This window comes from Salminus brasiliensis, chromosome 20 (assembly GCF_030463535.1).
Source record: "Salminus brasiliensis chromosome 20, fSalBra1.hap2, whole genome shotgun sequence".
Taxonomy (NCBI): domain Eukaryota; kingdom Metazoa; phylum Chordata; class Actinopteri; order Characiformes; family Bryconidae; genus Salminus; species Salminus brasiliensis.
Genome location: NC_132897.1, coordinates 31,297,174 through 31,317,675, shown reverse-complemented (window position 1 = coordinate 31,317,675; position 20,502 = coordinate 31,297,174). Strand labels below are relative to the sequence as shown.

Below are 20,502 nucleotides of genomic sequence, written 5' to 3'. Positions count from 1 at the left end.
TTCTGGCCCACAGTTATCTTCCCTTTGCCATAACTGACCAATAAGCAACCTAAGTGGGCTTAAGGTCCAGAATGTTCTACTATGTAGGTATTAAAATACTTGAAATATAGATCACATGCAAAGTAAGTTGACTAGGTTCCATGTATGTTCTCTCTCTCGTTCTTGTTGACCAATAGGATCATTTTTCTGCTTTAACGTTTCTTTTTTTGTTTTTTGTTTTTTTCCATATTATGAACCACCCCTGGTTTGGACTTAACTCCATCCATTCGACCAGCTTTACCATACAGGAGCACTGTGGAGATCCAGATTGTGGTCCATCTGTTTCTCTGCATACTTTGTTAGCCTCCTTTCACCCTGTTCTCAGGACCCCACTATGGCCAGGACCACCACAGAACAGACTGTAGTATTTGGGTGGTGGGTCATTCTCAGCAATGCAGTGACACTGACTGACATGGTGGTGGCAAGTGTGTTAGTAGTGAGTGTTGCACTGCTGGTGAGAGTGGAGAGTCTTTAAACACTGTGTCCACTCCTACCTAATTGGTCCACCTTGTTTCTGGCCCACGGTTAACTTCCCTTTGCCATAACTGTCCAATAAGCAACTTAAGTGGGCTTATGGTCCAGAATGTTCTAAAATACTTGAAATATAGATCACATGCAAAGTAAGCTGACTAGGTTGAATGTAGGTTCTCTCTCTCTCATTCTTTCTCTCCCTCCCATGCTCACTCGCGCTCTCACTTCCATCCTCTTTCCCACTCTTCCTTCTGCCTGTGCTGTCCCGTGAGTTCAGCTCAGCTTTTGTTAAAAGATAAAAAAATGAAAAAGGATCCAAGATGACTCCTTCCAGGTTTGCCATGTTTTGCCTGGGTAACAATAATAATAATAATAATAATAATCATAAAATATGCATTTATTTATTATAGACCACTTTTAAAAGATAGCAGCTCAAAGTTCTTCAGAATTAAATGAAAGAATTCCTTAATAATAATTGAAGTTACAGTTCCAAGCAGTTTCAGTGCAGTTGCTGTGGTATCTCAGGTGGTTTCTGTGCTTTGTCCAGGACGCTGCTACCTGTTTTTGTTTTTTTTTAGATGCTACATGTGGTACTAATGACTTGCTGCTGTGCCATCTTTGATGTTTGCTGGGTGGTCGCTGTGCTATTCAAAGTGGTTACAATGTGGGCGTTGTGGTGTCACAGGTTGTTGCTGAGACCTTGCTTAGGTATCACACATTGTGATGAGGGTGTTAGGAGTGTGCTAGCATCAGGAAAACACAAAAACAATTCCGTTAGCTGTAGACCAGTCAGACTACCCATGCTAACCCCCGTCCACCTTCAAAAGCGCCAACATTGAACATGTAGTGTTGGGACTGGACCCTAAAGTGATAAAAAGGGTCTACTCCACCTGCCGAAATGCAGGACTTGAAGGATTTACTTTAACATCTGGGTGCTAGATACCTCATTCAGAGGTCTTGTGGAGTGAGTCGTGTTGGTGGACCAGAACACAGGGAGGACCCACAGCATAAAAGGCTATTTTGGTTTATTGGTGTATATATTTTCACCAATAGTTCTATATTTTTCTCACAGCAAAACAAGGCTAAGATCTTGCATCCGATGGGTTCAGTACTTCTTTTACCGCTGCCAGTAGTAATTCAGAACCTAATCCCAGTCGTGTCATATTCCTGCCACTCTTGTCTGGCGATGCGTGCCTGCTTCCCTGTAATCCCAGTCCAATTACACTGAGAGCACAGCCCGTCCTCTCTGGCCAGACAGGTCAGAGAATTTTATGACCGTAATAGTACATGATGGTAGCATCTTCTCATTAGCAGACACTGACGGCAGAAAAAACACTAATTTCATTGAATAACATCAAGCATTTCAGTGGGTGGCTGCGCAACAGTTTAATTGCGGATCAGTTACAGACAGGAACACCTCATTTTGAAAGCTGGGGGGTTGAAGGTTTTTTTGGAAAGGTTCCAAGCCCATGTGCAGGGATATGCTATTCTGCCACAGTAATTGGTGGATGTCGGACCTTGCAAAAGGTGGCATGGCGGCATGTTACAGAGCGGTTTTGTAAGTTTCCGCTTCAGCAAAGTGGTCGTGGTGGCCTGCGGTGAGGAACAGGAAGTGCTTAGATGTATTAATTGACTGTAACTCGCTGAGAGAGTTCCAGGGTTCAAATCGAACCATTGTTTTGGCCTGCTTGGCATGCTGAGAAAAATGTACCAAACTAATTCACCCTCTTGATTGGCTCACAAACAGCATTACACATGCTGGATCTTCTCGCCAAACGCCTCACTCTCATGCATCAAGCATACAGTTACATAAGGTTTTCAAGAAGATAACGTATGAAAGTGGTTCCAAATGGGGGCTACAGTGTTAGCATCTTATCTAACTTCACGCGAACCGATTGGTTCAGGTCATGCAAGGGACAAGTCCTTCCAAAGCTCAAGAAGGGCTGGCAGCGAGTTGTTGATATCATGGTCACGCAAACATCAGAGAACGTATAAAGCACTTATATCAGTTCTGAGCTCCATCTAAGCAAGGGTCTAAAGATCTACAGATCAGACCAGTTGCCACATAGCTAAGGAAGGATATAAGAAAGGTTGTGGTTTCTACAGTGTGAAATGTTAGTAGCAGTTCATAGGAACTGTGGATGCTCAAATGAGATTGTAAGACATTGCATGCTGCCAAGAACCTGAATGAAAGTTCAGCTGGGTCAAGAGGGTAGTAAATATTACCTGGGTGGTGAATCCACCACCTAACCAACAGCAACAAAGAGACGAGACGAGACCAGATTGAGTAGACAAAGTTTGAAATTAATAAGAGAATGCTATATTGAATTAGCTGCTCTGGAGTGTAAGGAATTTTAATCGTCAAATCCAATTTATGAGAGAACAATGTTTGCAAGATTTGAGTCTTTAGTGCAAGTTAAAGTCTTTGGCGTAGACGCTGTTCTCGGCCCAGGTCTTGATACACCTGGACCTAGCAGACCCTGTTGTACGTGAAAGGCAGCGGCAGGGCCCAACCCCCTGGGCATCTGCTAGGTCCCTCTGGGCAATCCTGGGGCCAACTTACATATACATACAGCCGTGATTATATATTCCTGTGGTCCTCAAGTTGGGTGAAAATACCCAGTCAACTAGACGGTTGATCAGTTGTTCATTATTTCTGCATTGACCGGTCCACAGTAGCTACGCTTCCATTTAATTTCTTTATCCACGCGAGGACCTCGCCTCTCTGCAGCACCGCTCTTCCATGTAAAACTGAGCAGAGCTGAACTTCAGCATGTTGCATCTGATCCTAACCTTAACCTACACCTTAACCTACACATAATATGAACTTAACATTAACCTACACTTTAATCTACACATAATCTGATCCTAATCTTAACCTACACATTTATCTACAAATAATCTGAACCTAACATTAACCTACACATAATCTGATCCTAACCTTAACCTACACCTTAACCTACACATAATATGAACTTAACATTAACCTACACTTTAATCTACACATAATCTGATCCTAATCTTAACCTACACATTTATCTACAAATAATCTGAACCTAACATTAACCTACACATAATCTGATCCTAATCTTAACCTACACATTCATCTACAAATAATCTGAACCTAACATTAACCTACACTTTAATCTACACATAATCTGATCCTAATCTTAACCTACACATTTATCTACAAATAATCTGAACCTAACATTAACCTACACTTTAATCTACACATAATCTGATCCTAATCTTAACCTACACATTCATCTACAAATAATCTGAACCTAACATTAACCTACACTTTAATCTTCACATAATATGAACCTAACCTTAACCTACACATTCATCTACAAATAATCTGAACCTAACATTAACCTACAGCTTAATCTACACATAATGTGATCCTAATCTTAACCTACACATTCATCTACAAATAATCTGAACCTAACATTAACCTACACTTTAATCTACACATAATCTGATCCTAATCTTAACCTACACATTTATCTACAAATAATCTGAACCTAACATTAACCTACACTTTAATCTACACATAATCTGATCCTAATCTTAACCTACACATTTATCTACAAATAATCTGAACCTAACATTAACCTACACTTTAATCTACACATAATCTGATCCTAATCTTAACCTACACATTCATCTACAAATAATCTGAACCTAACATTAACCTACACTTTAATCTACACATAATATGAACCTAACCTTAACCTACACATTCATCTACAAATAATCTGAACCTAACATTAACCTACAGCTTAATCTACACATAATGTGATCCTAATCTTAACCTACACATTCATCTACAAATAATCTGAACCTAACATTAACCTACACTTTAATCTACACATAATCTGATCCTAATCCTAATCTTAAAAAAAAGTGATCTACACATGGTTTGCACGAGTTTTCTCTTTCTACCTGTGTACCATCTACCCCTCTACAAAGGTGCAGCACTGAGCCACCGTTTGGGCGAGCTTTTACGTAGAACCCAGCAGGTGTGTCTGATCAGCAGTGATCAGCACTGGGGCTTCTGGGAAATGGAGTTTTCAAAGCTGCTCCCAGCTGCTTTCTTACTGACCGGCAGTGTGGACTGAACCCTTGCATTAACCTACACCTAATTTTAACCTAACCCTAACCTGCACCTTAATCTACACCTAAATCCAATCTAAACCCTAATTCTAAAAATAGGTTGCCTTTTTGGACTGAAACTCTCGCCTTATATGGACGTTTCTGTGTGGGGATAACAAATATAGTTCATGCAAAATGTTGGTTCAATTCTGGGAAACAAATCAGATAGAGAAGTATTTGTTTAAACCTCATTGAGACTGTGTGTCATTTTGTAGTCTACTACATTGCCCAAACGAGGAGCTTAAGAGTCTAAGCCATGTCAAAGTCTCATGTGACAGACTGTGAAAACTATGTGCTGTATGTCTATTATCTGTTAGCACATGCTCTAAACTGAGCATCAGGCTTCCCACGTTTGGAGGTGTAAAGGTGAGGCAGTCAGGGCCCCAGAAACTCTACGAAGAACTCTACCCACTGTTAAGCTTGTTGGTGGTAGGACCTGGCTCTGGAGCTGGATGGAGGGGATGGAGTAATGAAGAAGGAAGACTACCCACAGTTTCTCTCTTATCTATTAGCACATCTTAACGACAGAGCACAGGCTTTCACACATCGAGCAAAACCGCTCCGGCTCTCGTAAAAACATGTTTCCTGTGTAAACATGCTAAGCTACGTTTTTCTCTTTTTTTGACTGCAGCTAGACATACTACTGCTGAGTTTGCTCTCATGGCAAGGGAGCGTGTATAAGTAAAAATAAAAATGATAATGCTAAAAATATGGCAGTAGTGGTGGTAATAGTGGTAGTATCTCTGTAAGGAGAACTCAGCAGCATGGTGATGGCACATGCAATGGTGGTTCACCCATGTCCAATAAAAGGTAAATGGAAAATCCCAGCCCTCCTGGGCGCCCTTCTCTGATTAACAGGTTTAACCACAGTTATTTCTGTGTGTTTTTTACAGTATATAAAAGCACAACATCCTCAGATCTTGTGCTCACTCTTTTAAGGGGCTATATGTATGCTGGCCTGGAGTTTGGAGCAGAGTGCTACTGTGGCCACAAGATCCAGGCGGCCAACGTGTCAGACAGCGAGTGCAACATGGAGTGCAAGGGGGAAAAGAGTAACCTGTGTGGAGGAGCCAACCGCCTATCCATCTACAGACTGGAGCTGAGCCAGGAATCAGCCCGCCGATGTAAGTACATACACAAACACATACAGAGAATTATGTAGGCATCATTTTCTGCTCGTCATGAATATGAATGTTCATGCCATTATTACCTGCGGGAACCAAACTGGGTGGTTTTGGCAGCGCATACAAAAACGGCAGAAAATAGACCAACAGCCGTCTGCTGTTGCTGCGTCACGTTTACAGCAAAGCTTTGAGCTAACTCTAAGCTAATGTTCTCCTCTTTACCGAACTTTTCATTGCACCTTAAATAATGCATGAGTGACATTCTGCTGTTGAAATGTACACACCACTGTGCAGCGCTATTTAAGGTAGAATGGAGAGTTAGCATTAGAAGCCAATTGCTGATAACTGCTAGTGTCACCACACCTATCAACTAAAATAATATCACTGATGAACACTGATGATCAGCTGTCTATTAACGTAGCCTAAAGGATGCCAGATGGCACTCTGCTACAGCAAAGCGAAGGATCGGAAGTGGATCAAAACCTGAATAGATGATATCTGATCCATTAAAAATGCCTGGCTTGCCCTACCATCTGTTAAGCATGGTGGTGGTAGTACTACCGCAGTAGTAACAGGCAGCTTCTTCCAGTGTAGTTAGGGTTACCTAACTTAAATTCAGCTGAGGAACTCCCTCAGTCAAAATGACCAGCAGAATTAGTAGACAGCTCCTTTAAGCAGCATGCTGGATTGTACCTGCAATATGCATGGTTGTGTGTCCTGATTCAGCTGATTAGTGGACCCTGTTTGGTGCTTGTGTACACTGTTTGTCCAGCTCTAACAGGTCTGAACAAACTCATTAGAGGACCATTGAGTTATAGTGGCTGTGAATATCCTGGCTCCTTCTAGATTTGTCTCTCATTTGCTCTGTTTGCCTTCCAGTGTCGTTGCAGCATCATTAACTGCACCCGAGACCAACAAAAGCACAGCGTGTACCTGTGCTTGTCCTAAACAATAAGTCGAGCGCAGCACAGAAAGCAAAAGGCCTGCATCTTTTCGTCTTCAAGGCCCCTTCCTGTTTCTTCCGTGTGAAAGAGCTGTCTCACATGACTCACTGTGTGCCTAATGACCCAGTTAAAACCCAGTTCATGTGATAGACTGTGCGTGCATCAGCAGGACTGGCAGTAACTGCTTCCTCTGAACTTTCTACATCATCTACATGATCTGATGTTCTTGAGCTTACTGTGTAGCCTTTTACATTCACATACAAGTCACTGTGAGCTCCACCTAGCTTATTAGTCAGGTCAGAATTTCTCTAAGCGAGTAGGAATGTTTTAACCAGGTGATGCACATTTCAAACCTTGTCCCAACAATCAGCCGCCACAGGCTTTTCATCAATTAACAGCAGTTAATGTAAATTCATGTTGTTTCTAGAAAGGTACATCAAGACCCCTGTTTAAAATACCACCAGGAAGATTAAGCAGATTCTGGAGTGTGGTGCGCTATTCTACCCCTAAACAAGCCTGCTGCAGTTGGTAAACAAGTTCTGTGGTTTGCTGAAGTTAAATTCAACTCTTTGACAACTGTAAGCAAAAGCATGTTTGGAGGAAACAGGGTGCAGAATTTCACTAAAAGAAGCATGAAGATGGATCGATTATGCTTTGGGGTTGTGCTGCAGCCAGTGGCACTGGGAACATTTCCCTGGTAGAGGGAATACCAGATTGAATTTAATACCAGCAAAGTCTGGAAGCAATCACTAGCCACCTGTAAAAAAGCTACAGCAGGATAATGATCCTAAACACCTCAAAATCCACAATGGACCACAATGGACCCTCAAACAGTCTTCTGCTAGGAAAGAGACTGACAAGGGCCCTTTCAGACATGGCCAGGGTTTGTTGACAACACGTCAAGACAATAATTGCCAAAGTTAATGTGAGCATAAGAAGGAACTAGACCTAAATTAAGGAACAACCTAAGCTAAAGGCTAAAACCAAAACTGATAACAAACAATCAGTTAATGAAGAAGAAAAAAAAATCAGCAGAATAATCTATAATGAAAATAATTATTTATTATTTATTATTATATAGACATTTTTACGTGTACTTCTATTAATAAACTAAATTAACAATACTAAATATTTTGATTAACCCCCCAGAATAACCCTATTGTCATTTCATTAAGGGTCAGTGTATTATAATAATAGGAAGAAGAAGAAGAAGAACAACAACAACATATTAGAAGTTTAACATAATATTAGAAGTATCGTACACTGTGAAATCCTACTAACCATTATATTTTCTTAAATGGTTATCATCGTGAAAATCTCGTCCTGTTGCATGTCCTTTGACCAGGGGTGCAAAAAAGTTTGGTAAGTACTAGTTTTCTGCTGTTTTTCCAGATTTCACCAGTGTTTGTTGTGTTTTGCTTGTTTTTGCCTTTCAGATGGAAGCGCAATCTTTAAAGGCTGTTTCAGGAGGCCGGACAACGTCACTCTAGCTCTTCCTGTCGGCTCTGTCATTCAGAATATGTCTGTGGACAAGTGCGTGGACATGTGCACAGAGAAGGTGTGTGTGCTTGTGTCTGTAAAGTTAAACTGTAAAACTATTGACCCTGAATTCTGTGGCATGGTTTGCGGGAAAGGTATTCTTTTCTGATGACTTTAGACACAGTAGACTAGTGCCCCACCACCCCACAGTCTGTACAATCTTCCTGAAGGTCAAAGGGTTTGATATGTCTGTCTAGCAGTTCTGCAAGCAGCTTTTAATCGTAAGTGTGGACAATGGTACTAGTAGATTAGTACTGTAAAACTATTCTAAAGTTTGAACAGTTTCTTTTATTTTCTGCCGTTTACTACCCACTCTAGCCATATTAGTTAGCTAGAGGCCCTTGAGCTATGGCAGCTATGTATAAAGCCCCACAATGAGGGCCGGCTCTGTCCTGGGGTGCTTCTTAGACCCAGTGCAGGTGGTGGGAGACAGGAGGATGACAACCAAGCTGGCATCCATGCTGGAGAACAGCTCCCATCCCATGCATGAGACTCTGGCAGCACTGGGCAGCTCCTTTAGCGACAGGCTGCTTCACCCCAAGTGTGCGAAGGAGCGGTATCGCAGGTCCTTTCTTCCTGCTGCCGTCAGACTACACAACCAACACTGCTCCCAGAGGACCACATACACACACACTTAACTACACACACATGTTCATGTTCAGGGAATACTATGTGCAATATCCCCCCCCCCCCCCCCCCCCCATGTGCAATTAAGAGTCTTATGCTGTAAATAATATTTGTTTATTGTTTTTTAATTCTTATTTATATTGTGTACATAGTGTAAATTATTTATCTAAATTTTTGTAACTGAGTGTCCTGCTATCCCTTTCTGCTGTCACACTGTGAATCTTATCTTATCTTATCTTATCTTAATATGGCCAAATATTTTCAGGACTTCTTGGTAGCTAAGGGAAGAAGACATTATTTATGCTGAAATATACTAATATATCTTTTCCCCTCTGAGCTCAACAGTAGCTCACTACAGTAGCAGTAGCAGATGCTAAATAAAACCTCTAATACATCACTAGGCTCTGTAAAGAGAGTGACCTACAGGAGGAAGTTGGGGTCAAACTTAGTAAGATGATTAATTAAAAGGTTAACGCCTTTGCTGATTAATTGTATGTGTTCTTACGTCAATGTTGACAGCACAGCACATTGACAACATGCACGCACAGCCACTCAAGAACCCCCATATTAATAACTTGCACTAGTTACCTATATATATATATATATATATATATATATATATTTAACTTCATATAACTTTACATAAAAACAACCCAAACTCCAAACATTCAAACATTTAGTGTATATCACAATCTTCACCACCGTTTGGACTGTAATGATGGCCATGATATGAGGACCCGGATTATAGGAGTGTGGTTCTAGTGTGGCTCTTTTTAAAGTGCGTTTCGGGTGGATTACTGTTAGTTTTCTCGAGTGTGTCACAGGTTTGTGCTACAGGTAATTTGTCTTGGGAGCAAGGCCAATCGATTTGTATGGTTTTGCCCCAACAATACAGTAAATTTCAATTTATGGGACCACATCATAGTTCTATGGGTGGTTACAGTCTTAACGCCCACCCATGGGTTCCTCACCGCTATACACTTGGTCTTTGTTCTGCAGGAGTTCTCTTTGGCAGTGTTGGCTGGCGATAAGTGCCACTGCGGCTTCCCCACCACTCTTTTCACCCTGCACGAGCCAGAGGAAGAGGAGCTGTGCCTTCACCGCTGTGCTGGAGAGGACTTTGAGAGCTGTGGAAATGACGAGTACTTTGTGGTCTACCAGACGCAAGTGCAAGGTAATTGGTTATGTGTTAGTGCTGCCATTTTAGTCTTTCAGTGGGATAAACTAAGGTCACTTAATTGAATATTCTCCCATTTGCATGATGTTCCTCCCAGATTCCACACATTTCCATTTCCAGCAGTTTCATTTTTCCATAGTTATAAATGGCAGAATTTCTACATTTCTGCAGCTTTTTGTCATTCTACTACACAAGCAACACCCTTGCAGCTATGTGGGATACCAAAGCAACAACCTAGCAACACCCTACTAGCAACCACCAGACATGGCATAGCAGTTAGTGATTTTGCCTCATTACCTCAAAGTTTTCATAGAGCAGATAATGTTTCATGACATGCAGATGTCCAGTGCTCTGACCTCTTTGTGAGACCATGCAACACCACAGGCAGATGCTTGAACTAAATGTCTGAAGTTCCTCTTTCCAAATTATCATCTGTACTTTTAAGTCAGTGGTGGACAACTCCGGTCTTGGAGGGCTGGATTCCTGCACAGTTTTGGGCTGTTCCTGTTCAAGCACACCTAAATCAACTCAATTGTTAATTGGCAGCCTTAGTAGGTATGTTAGAGCAAGGCAATCAGCAAGCATTCTTATTCAGCAAGAGTTCTCTTACCTCCTTCACTCATAAACCTGTCCATGTAAATCTGGTAAACGTAAAAATGTAGAAAAAATGAGAGGCCCTGGAAAGGTTCAGCTCTGGAGCCACTGGGATTGCAGAATTTAGCCACCGATGCTCTGTTTATTGCAGTGAAATACGCTCCACTGTCATGTGGACAGATAAGGCTTGTTAATGCTCGTTGTTAAATTTGGGCATGGACGGAGCCATCATTCTGTACTCAGCGTTCATTTTGTCTGCGGTCGTGCATGTTTTCCTTCTGTTGTGACTGCTCTCTAGTGGATGTATTGCTCAGCATCCATGCTACAATAAAGGATGCATGGAAGTATGTTCACAGTCACGGTTACATCGTCTTAATTTTCATACATAAAAGGAGTATAAAAGTATAAGAGCCTCTACACCTCCACCATGTTCACAGTGTTTATACACATAATATAGTTATGAGTAGGACATATTGGCAAGCTGTCCCGTTAGTGTCAGCTTTCTGAGGTCTAGCTGCAAGCCATTTGCACTCAGTTTGCTGACTAATGTACACATATTAAGGCACTAGTCTGTTCTGCCTGTTCTGTATCGGACAATTCTGAAACCAATGAGTTGTCAGAGGGATTGCATCTTTTTAAAAGAGATCCGAATATACAGCCATGTGAAAAAAGCTACCTGTTGATCCCGTGATGACATTTTAGGATTGTTGGAGACTGCTTTAGGCATTGTGTGGTTCTGCTCTTGTGCTGAACTTGCTAGAGCGGCCTGACCCGGCCATGTTGGCAGTTGTTTGCACTTGTAAATGATTTAATGGACAGTGGAACCACTGGTTTATAAACTTTTAAAACCCCTTCCCGGACTCATTGGGTCAGATTCAAGCCTCACAGTATTCATGCCTGTGCAGCGTTTATAGCATTGCAGCATATTAGCATGAGTAACATGTTTACTCTGATTTACTGTGATATTTGTGAATTGTAAATAAAGGGCCAGCTATACATATCACTGTACATCACGACAAAACCACAGTTTTAATACATAGCACTGAGAGTTTCTTTCTGTGTGTCAGTGGTATAAGTGTTTAATTTAGAGCAGAAGGAGACGCACAAACCTACTTAGTGCTATCTTGATTTAGCATGAAAAGCATGTGTGCATTTAGCCCAGCTTAATGCAGCTTAATGCATTCATGCAGCGATAGCCACACACTACTACTAATATATACTATATATATCAGGTGCCCTAGAAAAGAAGATCTTGGCATATTTACATAATTAGAGTTTAGGACATTGTGTGAGGAACCATGAGCCTCAAACGCTATAGTGAAACCCCCATAAGTAAAACAGATCTATAAAGGCTAAAAGCTAAAGCTAGCCAACCCGGTAAAGATGGGTCGCGGGGAAGCCGTGGACAGTGAGTGAACAAGAAGCCAATTATGCCCATCTCTTCAGCTTGCTAACTGCATGCTGTGCTGCTAAAGCTAGCTACACTAGACCATGCTTGGCCTGTCTATGCTGCTGTGGATCGCCAATGATGCTGAAAACCAGCCAATAAAAGCTGAGCTTATCTTTTCCTTTTCTGTTTTTTTTTTTTACTTTTTTGGCTTATGGCCCTCCATTAAAGGGAAAGACATTGTGGTTTTAATTCAGAGGTAAAATAACACGGTTGTAAATAGGCTTGTCAAATCTTGCCAGAGTCACGTTTACAATTAATACATTGAATTGAATTAAATTTAATGATGTCAACCATTTCCATTCAGTCCAAAACAGCCAAGCTATTGGTCTGAGCGTATTGTAAGAAGTTGTAATGGATAAGCAAGTATCATAAATGTCGTAAATGTTTGTTGAGCGTAATTTGTTATGTTGTTATGCAGTCTGTTGTGACAGTGCCTCAGTCAGTCAGACCACAAAACCAAGCACATACGGACTGTACGGAGACCACCTTTGGGTGGAAAGCGATAGCAATTTCAATACAGTTGACTTTCTCGTATGCCAAAATGCCCTAGAAACCCAAAACAGGCTAAGTGTGAAAACACCCTAAGGGCTCTGTTTCTGCTCTTGCGTCTTAGCTAACAGGCGTTCACAGCATGGTTACCAAAACACTGCTACGCATCTGTGGGTATAGTGATTCAGTATATTAAGTGTAGTACAAACATTAAAATAACCTCGTTCCAAATTATATTTATTTTTTATCTTTTTATAAAAGATTTTCCTAAATGGTCGATGCAAATGACAGTCAGTATAATTTTCATCAAGTCATCAACTGTTACTCCAAAGGTTCTCAATAGGGTTGAGATCAGGGGAGGATGGTGGCCACACCATGAGTCTCTCTCCATTTATCCCCATTTGCAGCATGAGATGAGATGGTGGGCCTACCAGCTTTCTCCTCTTGATTCCAGCCCAAACCATGACTCCGCAACCTCTTTGCTGACGCCGTGGCTATCCACCTACCGTCCACTACTCCATTCATCTGGGTCGCCCAGAGTTGCACGGCACTTATCAGTAAACTAATGTCTTCATGATGCTAGAACACAAGTAACATCCTATCTACCACCTGAAATGCCACAACATCCACCTTAAATAGTATAGGCACAACCTAGCAACATCCTAGCCATCATCAAAACTTTTTGGTTTTGGAGAGCATGTCTACACTGTGCCCAACTTTATTCATGCTCCTGAATAGGATACCATAGCAACCACTTAGCAATGTCATAACAACCACTTGAAACAGCATAGCAACCGGCTGGTTTAAACTGAGAACATGTCCACATTTTAGCCCAGCTTTGTCAATGCTATTGCAATGTAGCAACCCCATGGTAATCACCTAGGATGCCACAGCAGCAGCATAGCAACATGCCAACAACCACTTTGAACAGCAAATCGCACCTGGGATAGCATAACAACTATTTGGAACAATATAGCAACCACCTGGGATACCAGGTAACCACAGGAAACCTGTGCCAAACATAAACATAAATGCCATGAAAACTAATGAGTGATTTCATAGCAAAAGCACTGTTGGTGTCCTTGTTTTTATTTTGATATATTTATATAATTATTTAGATATTCATGTGCAAATTATTTTCAAGCGGGGGCCTCACAACACCATAATCCATTCCTGCACATGTTTTTGTGTAGTTAAGCCTAAATAACCAGGATTTTTGAGGTCTGCTTCTTTTTCACTTCCCTATCCAGCAACGTAACACCCAACACATGATGCCCCCCACCTTTTTCAAACTTCCCTCTTAATACCCCAGATACACTGACCCCCTTTTAACCTTACCACATATGCAACATGTGTTTCTCCACAGCAACATTTTTTCCCTAGGCTGCTTTTAAAGCCCTGAGGTGATTGAGACTATGTCAAAAAATCGATTTGCAAGCATCAGGTATTATTTGCTTCGGAGTGATTGTCCCCTGCTCTTCACGTAGATCCAAAATGTTCAGGTTAGTAAATTTTCAAGTACTGTCACAGATCCTTCATTAGACTGAGTTAGATTAGACTGTCCTGCTAAAATGTGAAGATTCTCCTGAGCTTTATTTTTTAGGAGACTGATTTGCCATCAAGTGTTCATCCCTCAGTTTGTCTTCGTTGTGGAAAAGCATCCCCTCAAAATGACGCCGCAACCACCATGCTTCACTTTTGGAACTGGGCTTGTTTTTTGTCTTATTGTTACTACAAAACCTTCTGGCAAACTCCATCCAGACATGCTTTGATTTTTTTTAATAGTCACTCTTCCATACAGGAACAATCCGGACATGGACACCAAACTACACCAAAAAGAGTCCTTGGGCAGGACTCTTAGGACTCTGGTGCACCTTCAGCTCCTTCAAAGTATTGGTGGCTTTCGTCATGAGCTTCCTTTCATGCTGTGATGCTTAGTTTTAAGAGACTACCTTAATCTAGTCTGATCTTCGGAGAGCCTCACATTTGATCCAGCAGTGCTCCAGTACTGGAAGATGTCTTATTGTTTACCCTGTCCTTATCTGTGCAAGTCTGTAACTTTAGCCCATTAGTGCTAAAGCTGTGATCTAATGGTTAGAGAAGAAAAGTGGGTTCGGGACCAGAAGGTCAACAGTTCGAGCTGCACGATCAGCACAGCAATTGTTCTCTGGGTGCCCAGAGGTGGCTGCCCACTGCTCCGGGTGTGTGTGCTCACTGCCTATACTCACAAGTGAGTGTGTGCATCTGTGTTTTCACTGCCATGGATGGCTTAAATGCTGAGCTTAAATGGATGGATAAAATCTGATCTAAACTGCAATTCCCTCAGAAATCAGAAGTCTGTCTGTGTCGTGGAAGCAGGATAGATGGAGGTCGCTCTGGATTTGACATAATTTGCGGGTGACGCAAAAGACACTCTTTGAAATCTGAGCTTCCAGTCTGAGTTGCATCTGTACAAATGTGGTTTTCTCATGTGGTTTTAGACTGTCCAGACTATCACAAATCAATCAGTGGATTTAATCTGGATGTGCCACAAATCAGATTTGGGCCTGCAGTCTGAACATAGCCTAGTCTTAGTGTTCCCTTGTCTGGTCTTGCCGCAGCCTGTGTCATCAATTCCACAGTTTCCTCATTTGTTTTGTTTTTTGCTACATAATGCATATGCAGTCAGCAGTACTTGGTTGGCAGTGTACAGGCAAACCAGCATGTGTGAAGGAAAAAGAAAGCGAATAGCGCTGCGTTTTCGAGCCACAGAACACAGAACGTACAGTGCACTTAGCATTTAGCAGCTAACTGCATAGATTTGCCATGTGCTGGATGTTATAACATTCCTCGTCCATATTAAGGATGGCGTGTCTGGTACATCATGTACACAAAGTACATGAAGATCAAGGTCAGAAATACCTCAGCATCATTAGGTTTAAAGTATTTTGGCTTTTAAAGGTTCCTCACACTCACAACAACAAACTTTTTTATTTTTATTATTTTATTTTTAAGTGAAAACTTGAATTAAATAGAAAATGTCTTTAAATTCCTGAATTAACAGTGTAACCCATACAACAAGGCACATTGTTGACTCTGTGGTATTGCTGTCATGGATGAGACATATACTGAATCTGTTCTTCAGGAGAAATCTGTTTATTCATAGTAATTGCTTTTTAGAAGAATGTAGACGTCATGCCGTTTTCCTGTATTCTAAGAATGGAAGTGTTCTCTATTTAACGTAATAGAAGACACAATAAACGGGGGGGCTCACTGATGTTTCAGGGAAGGCACGACAGCTAACCACAAAGGGGAATAAGGCTGCATACCATTCTTTGCCAGTAGCCTCGCCCATCTGATCTTGGTTCTTAGCGAATTCTTATCCAAGAAACCTCCAGTCTATAATATTTGGTGACCAAAAAAAACACCAATATTTCAACTGCCATTTTAAGCGGTTTCAGGTCAGGACCTTAATTAATCCGTAATTTTTTTAATGTCTCTTGGGCTTCAGATCATTGTAATGCTGCATAACCCAATAACGCTTAAACTTAAATCAGGAAAACCAGGATTCTAGTTTTGTCAATTATGGGACACAATCCAGGCCCTGAAGCAGCAAGCCTTCACCATGTTTGACTGCTGGTCACTGTGTTGTTCCACACATCCGTCCACAGAATGTTTAACATATAGCAGAACATATTAAATATTCAAAAAAGGCTTGGTGTCATCAAGGTTGTGGTAGAATTAATCAGCTTTCATCAGTACTTGACCTTACAAATGCTCTCATGCCTATTGCCCATGCTATTGTCCTCCTCTGAACAATTACATCTTGCAAGCCTTAATTAGCATCTCTCTCTCTGTCCCTAGACAACCGGTGTATGGATCGACGCTTCCTGCCCACCCGTTCTAAGCAGCTGACTGCTCTAGCTAGTTTCCCCGGTGCCGGAAACACTTGGGCTCGGCACCTCATAGAGCTGGCCACTGGATACTACACTGGGAGCTACTACTTTGATGGATCCCTATACAACAAGGGTAGGCGTGCACAGCATTTCACAGTATTTGTGTTCTATATATACTGGGGTAGGAATAACCTAACATGCCAAGTCATAAGAATAACTTAATGTGTGAGGACCCTCGGCCCAACGCACACACATATTCTGACATGTTAGTTCCAACCTCTAAGAAATAGCCTTTTCCAAAGTAATGTAACCTTGACAGTCGTCCCATTGGCTGGGTTCACTGTGACAATATGTGAAAATAACCCAACATATTGAGCCAAAAGGCTCAGACTAGTGTTTGACTAGGTTAACTAGATTCCCTACCAAGTATGATGCAAAAATAAAGGTATACTACATATATAATAATTTAGTAAGGAAATAAGATTGTTATTAATACTTAAAAACTTTTTTCCAGATTATTGTGGCTCTTTGAAAGAGCGTAAAACACTTTAATTTGATGTTAATATGATGAACATATTATTATTGTGGGTGTTGATTTTGTAAATGAATGAGCCCTGCTATTAGGGGTGCGGCTTTGTATAGTGGTGAAAAGACCATAGAGCACAGTGTGGAACAACCATGTGTTCTGCTTGTGAAATAAGCATATCATTGCGCAGCCGCTTTTAAAACACTTAAGCCTAATCCTAACCTGGTAGATTTGGCTGTTTTTCTGTGTGTTTGTGAAGGTTTTAAAGGGGAGCGCGACCACTGGCGCAGTGGACGGTCCATCTGCATAAAGACTCACGAGAGTGGCAGGAAGGAGATCGAAGCCTTCGACTCCAGCATCCTCATGATTCGCAACCCCTACAAGGCCCTCATGGCTGAATTTAACCGCAAATACGGCGGCCATATTGGCTTTGCCTCCCAGGCACACTGGCAGGGGAAAGGTAAGAGTTTAAAGCATCTGAGATCAGTGAATAACTGCTTTTTAGAGACTGAATCCAGAAAGCCAATTGGTTTCAGTCTTCATTTCAGTCAAAAAAAAAAAAAAGAAGAAAATGAGAAGTTGACCGCAGTTTGTTTTTTCAGTCTTTCCTGGTTCTCATGTGAAAAAAAGAAAAACAGAAACAGTGGTTGCAAAATCACGTGAGGTTATGTGAAGTGATATTTTGATAAAACAATATCCACAGTTTCCCCCTCCAAAGGCGAGCTCAGTCTCTAAACTGTAGCTTCTTTATGTTTGCACTGGAGCTGTGAGGCTAATGTGGGTGAGGAATGGAGACTTACGTATGCCCAACTTAGCATTACGTAAATAGCAGGCCTGAATCATCTTCCCTCAAACCACACTGGGTTATGTATATCAAACAGACTTGGGTATGTGGTTTTTGATGTTGTATGACGCAGTATATATCTATATAAATAGACATGGATACAGAATGCTAGTTTTGTCTGTATTTTTATCCATTTTTATAGATATAAATAGCCACATCATTTAGATATGCTGATGATAACTGCTGGGTTATACATTTTGCACATTTCCCTATGCTGCCCTGGTACATCAGAGCAGACTTTAATTACTTATGGCTTAGCAGACTGTGAAAATGATGACCCTGTGCTGTGGGGGGCTTGGAAGCACGAGGAAAACGCTTGGTCATATTAGACTTAATGTATTAAAGTGAACCTTAAACACACATGATATATAAATGGTTAAAAATACTAAAAGACTATGCTCTGACTGGACTTAGAGACACACGACACGTAGCCTACACACCTCATGTACAACAAAACTGACTTTTTTGCACTATATATGTTGGGAGAGAGCCATTCAAGAAGCTGCTACCTGTGTTTTAAAGCTCCAGCAGTATGGAGAAACGCCTTAGGTATCTTAAAAATCGATTGTGCGATTTAGATTTTTGGTCAAGGTGAAGGAAAGATTTTCTTCTGATGAACTGTGCATCACCTCTTCAGAACCTGCTAACTCTGGGGTTAGGTGGTGTTGTTATTTGCCTTTCAAGCAATCCTACCAGCAGGTCTCTGGTTTCAGGTCTCTTGGTTTCAGACTTCACAGTAAACAGGGCTGCCCAAAATGACCTTATTGCAGGTAGATAAATCCAAATAGAAAAAAGCATAATTGTTAGGTTCAGGTGGAATTACAAGACATGCCAAGGCTGGATGAACTGCTTTAGCGAAAAGGAACTGCGGTTGCATGTCAGAGCTTACCAACAGCGAACAGGATAGTTGCTGAACACCACAGAAAAAGTACAGAATTGAAACAGCACCCATTCCTAATGAAAACCATACATGCTGAGCTTTTGTGAAACGTCTTGTTTCCAAAGGCCATGATACAAACCCACACATGACTTAGCAACTCTCTGAGAGGATTTTAATGTGTTCAAGTATTTACAGTTTAACACATTAGTATTAGTATTAACACATTAGTATACAAAAGTATTTAAGAAGTCACTAGATTTATATTTTTGACAAGCCTTTTTATATAAGCAAGCTTTGTTTTCTTCAGCAGACTGAAGCTGGCTGCCTTGCTACCCCTGTATTTGGAACAAAACAATTTCCTTCCTCAGTTCTAGATTTTAGAATTTAGACGATTACCCAACCCATTCTTTAGTACTGTGAGTTAGCATCAGCGGAGGGGGAGGCATGTGTTTTCAACCTCTCAGCCTCTGGAGCATTGCATGTAATCCTTTAAGTTCCATGGAAGACAAGCATCCAGACTTTATTTCTGGCACAGAAGTGGTGGAACAAACTTTCCCTGGGTGTCCGAACGGCAGAGTCACTTGCCATCTTCAAACGCAGACTGAAAACCCACCTCTTCCAAGAGTACTTCCAAGAGGCAAAGTGTACTGTAGTGCTGAGTGTTATGGTCTCCATTTTGACTCTATACAAACTAGCTAAGGATATCTTCTGTGTAAACACTGGCGCATGTTTGTACATCGCTCTGGATAAGAGCGTCCACTGAGGCGTATTGCTCAGTGAGGACAGGGGCTGGTGGAGCTATTCTCTGCTAATGGAAGTTTGTAATAGGCTTTTTAAGGGGGTAAATGTAAATGTAGAAATAAAAAAGTTTTTTGATTCCTCTACTTGATTCTTCTATTGAAATAGAGTATGGGAGAATAACTTCCACCATTACCTAATATCTGTATTTCTAATAATGAAACCAGGGTGCTGTTGGTAGTTCCCACTCCTGAGTTGCATAAAATGGCTATCTTTGTAAGAGTACTAGTTTAAGCAACCTGCTCGTTCGGTTTCAACTTTGAGTTAAAAGATCCAGCTGTTCTGAAATCAGTCAGTTTGCCTTCTTTAATGCTGCTTAAAAAGCTTCCCTGTTTCTCTCTTCCTCCTTCTTAGAATTTGAAATTTCTTCTTCTAAGAATGTTGCAGGGTTCTCCTCCCAGAGTTGCTAGGCCAGTGGGCTCAGTTTATGGATCTGTGCGGTGCGTGAATCTGGCCGTTGTGTTCTCTGTTGTCAACAAGAGCTTGTTGAGCTGCTTGCTGCTTTGCTAATAGAGAAAAACAAGCATGCTTCTGTGATGAGAATAGGAAGGACTGACATGCCACAGCAAGCATTGCAGCTTGATGTGTGAAAGATGTCATAGCCCGAGAAAAAGAAGTCACAGCACTGTGTCCAAGCAGCCACTTGTAAGCACATGGACCTGTGCACAGATCTCTGGAAGGCCTTTGTGCTCAGTGACATTACGTACAAGCTCTTTTTTTTTTAGGCTTTGGAAAAACTGCTAGAAACATATGTGTAACACTAACAACTGAGGGTGCTTTTGGAGTAGAGCTTTTTCCCGCACCCGGGTCCACTTGCTCTGAGAGTTTGGTACGCCTGGTCAATTGTGAAAGCTGTTTTTTGAGTCTAGAGAACCAAGCTCTGGTCCGCTTCAGGACTCCGGAGGGCTTCAGAGGCACAGTCCACTGCAGGTGTGGAAGCTATCTGCTCCCGGCGATGGCCATGGGGTTG

The 20,502-nt window shown here is 41.4% G+C and overlaps 1 protein-coding gene across 4 annotated transcripts in view; it reads left to right on the top strand.

The window, feature by feature from the left end:
• Positions 1 to 20,502, top strand: part of wscd2 (WSC domain containing 2) — a 78,824-nt gene that overhangs the window by 54,728 nt on the left and 3,594 nt on the right. For all 4 annotated transcript variants that reach the window (XM_072664860.1, XM_072664862.1, XM_072664859.1 and 1 more), the window contains exons 4-8: positions 5,605 to 5,789; positions 8,170 to 8,291; positions 9,899 to 10,073; positions 16,453 to 16,617; positions 17,270 to 17,470. In XM_072664860.1, coding sequence (XP_072520961.1) covers positions 5,605 to 5,789; positions 8,170 to 8,291; positions 9,899 to 10,073; positions 16,453 to 16,617; positions 17,270 to 17,470 — 848 coding nt within the window. The remainder of the gene's footprint in view (positions 1 to 5,604; positions 5,790 to 8,169; positions 8,292 to 9,898; positions 10,074 to 16,452; positions 16,618 to 17,269; positions 17,471 to 20,502) is intronic.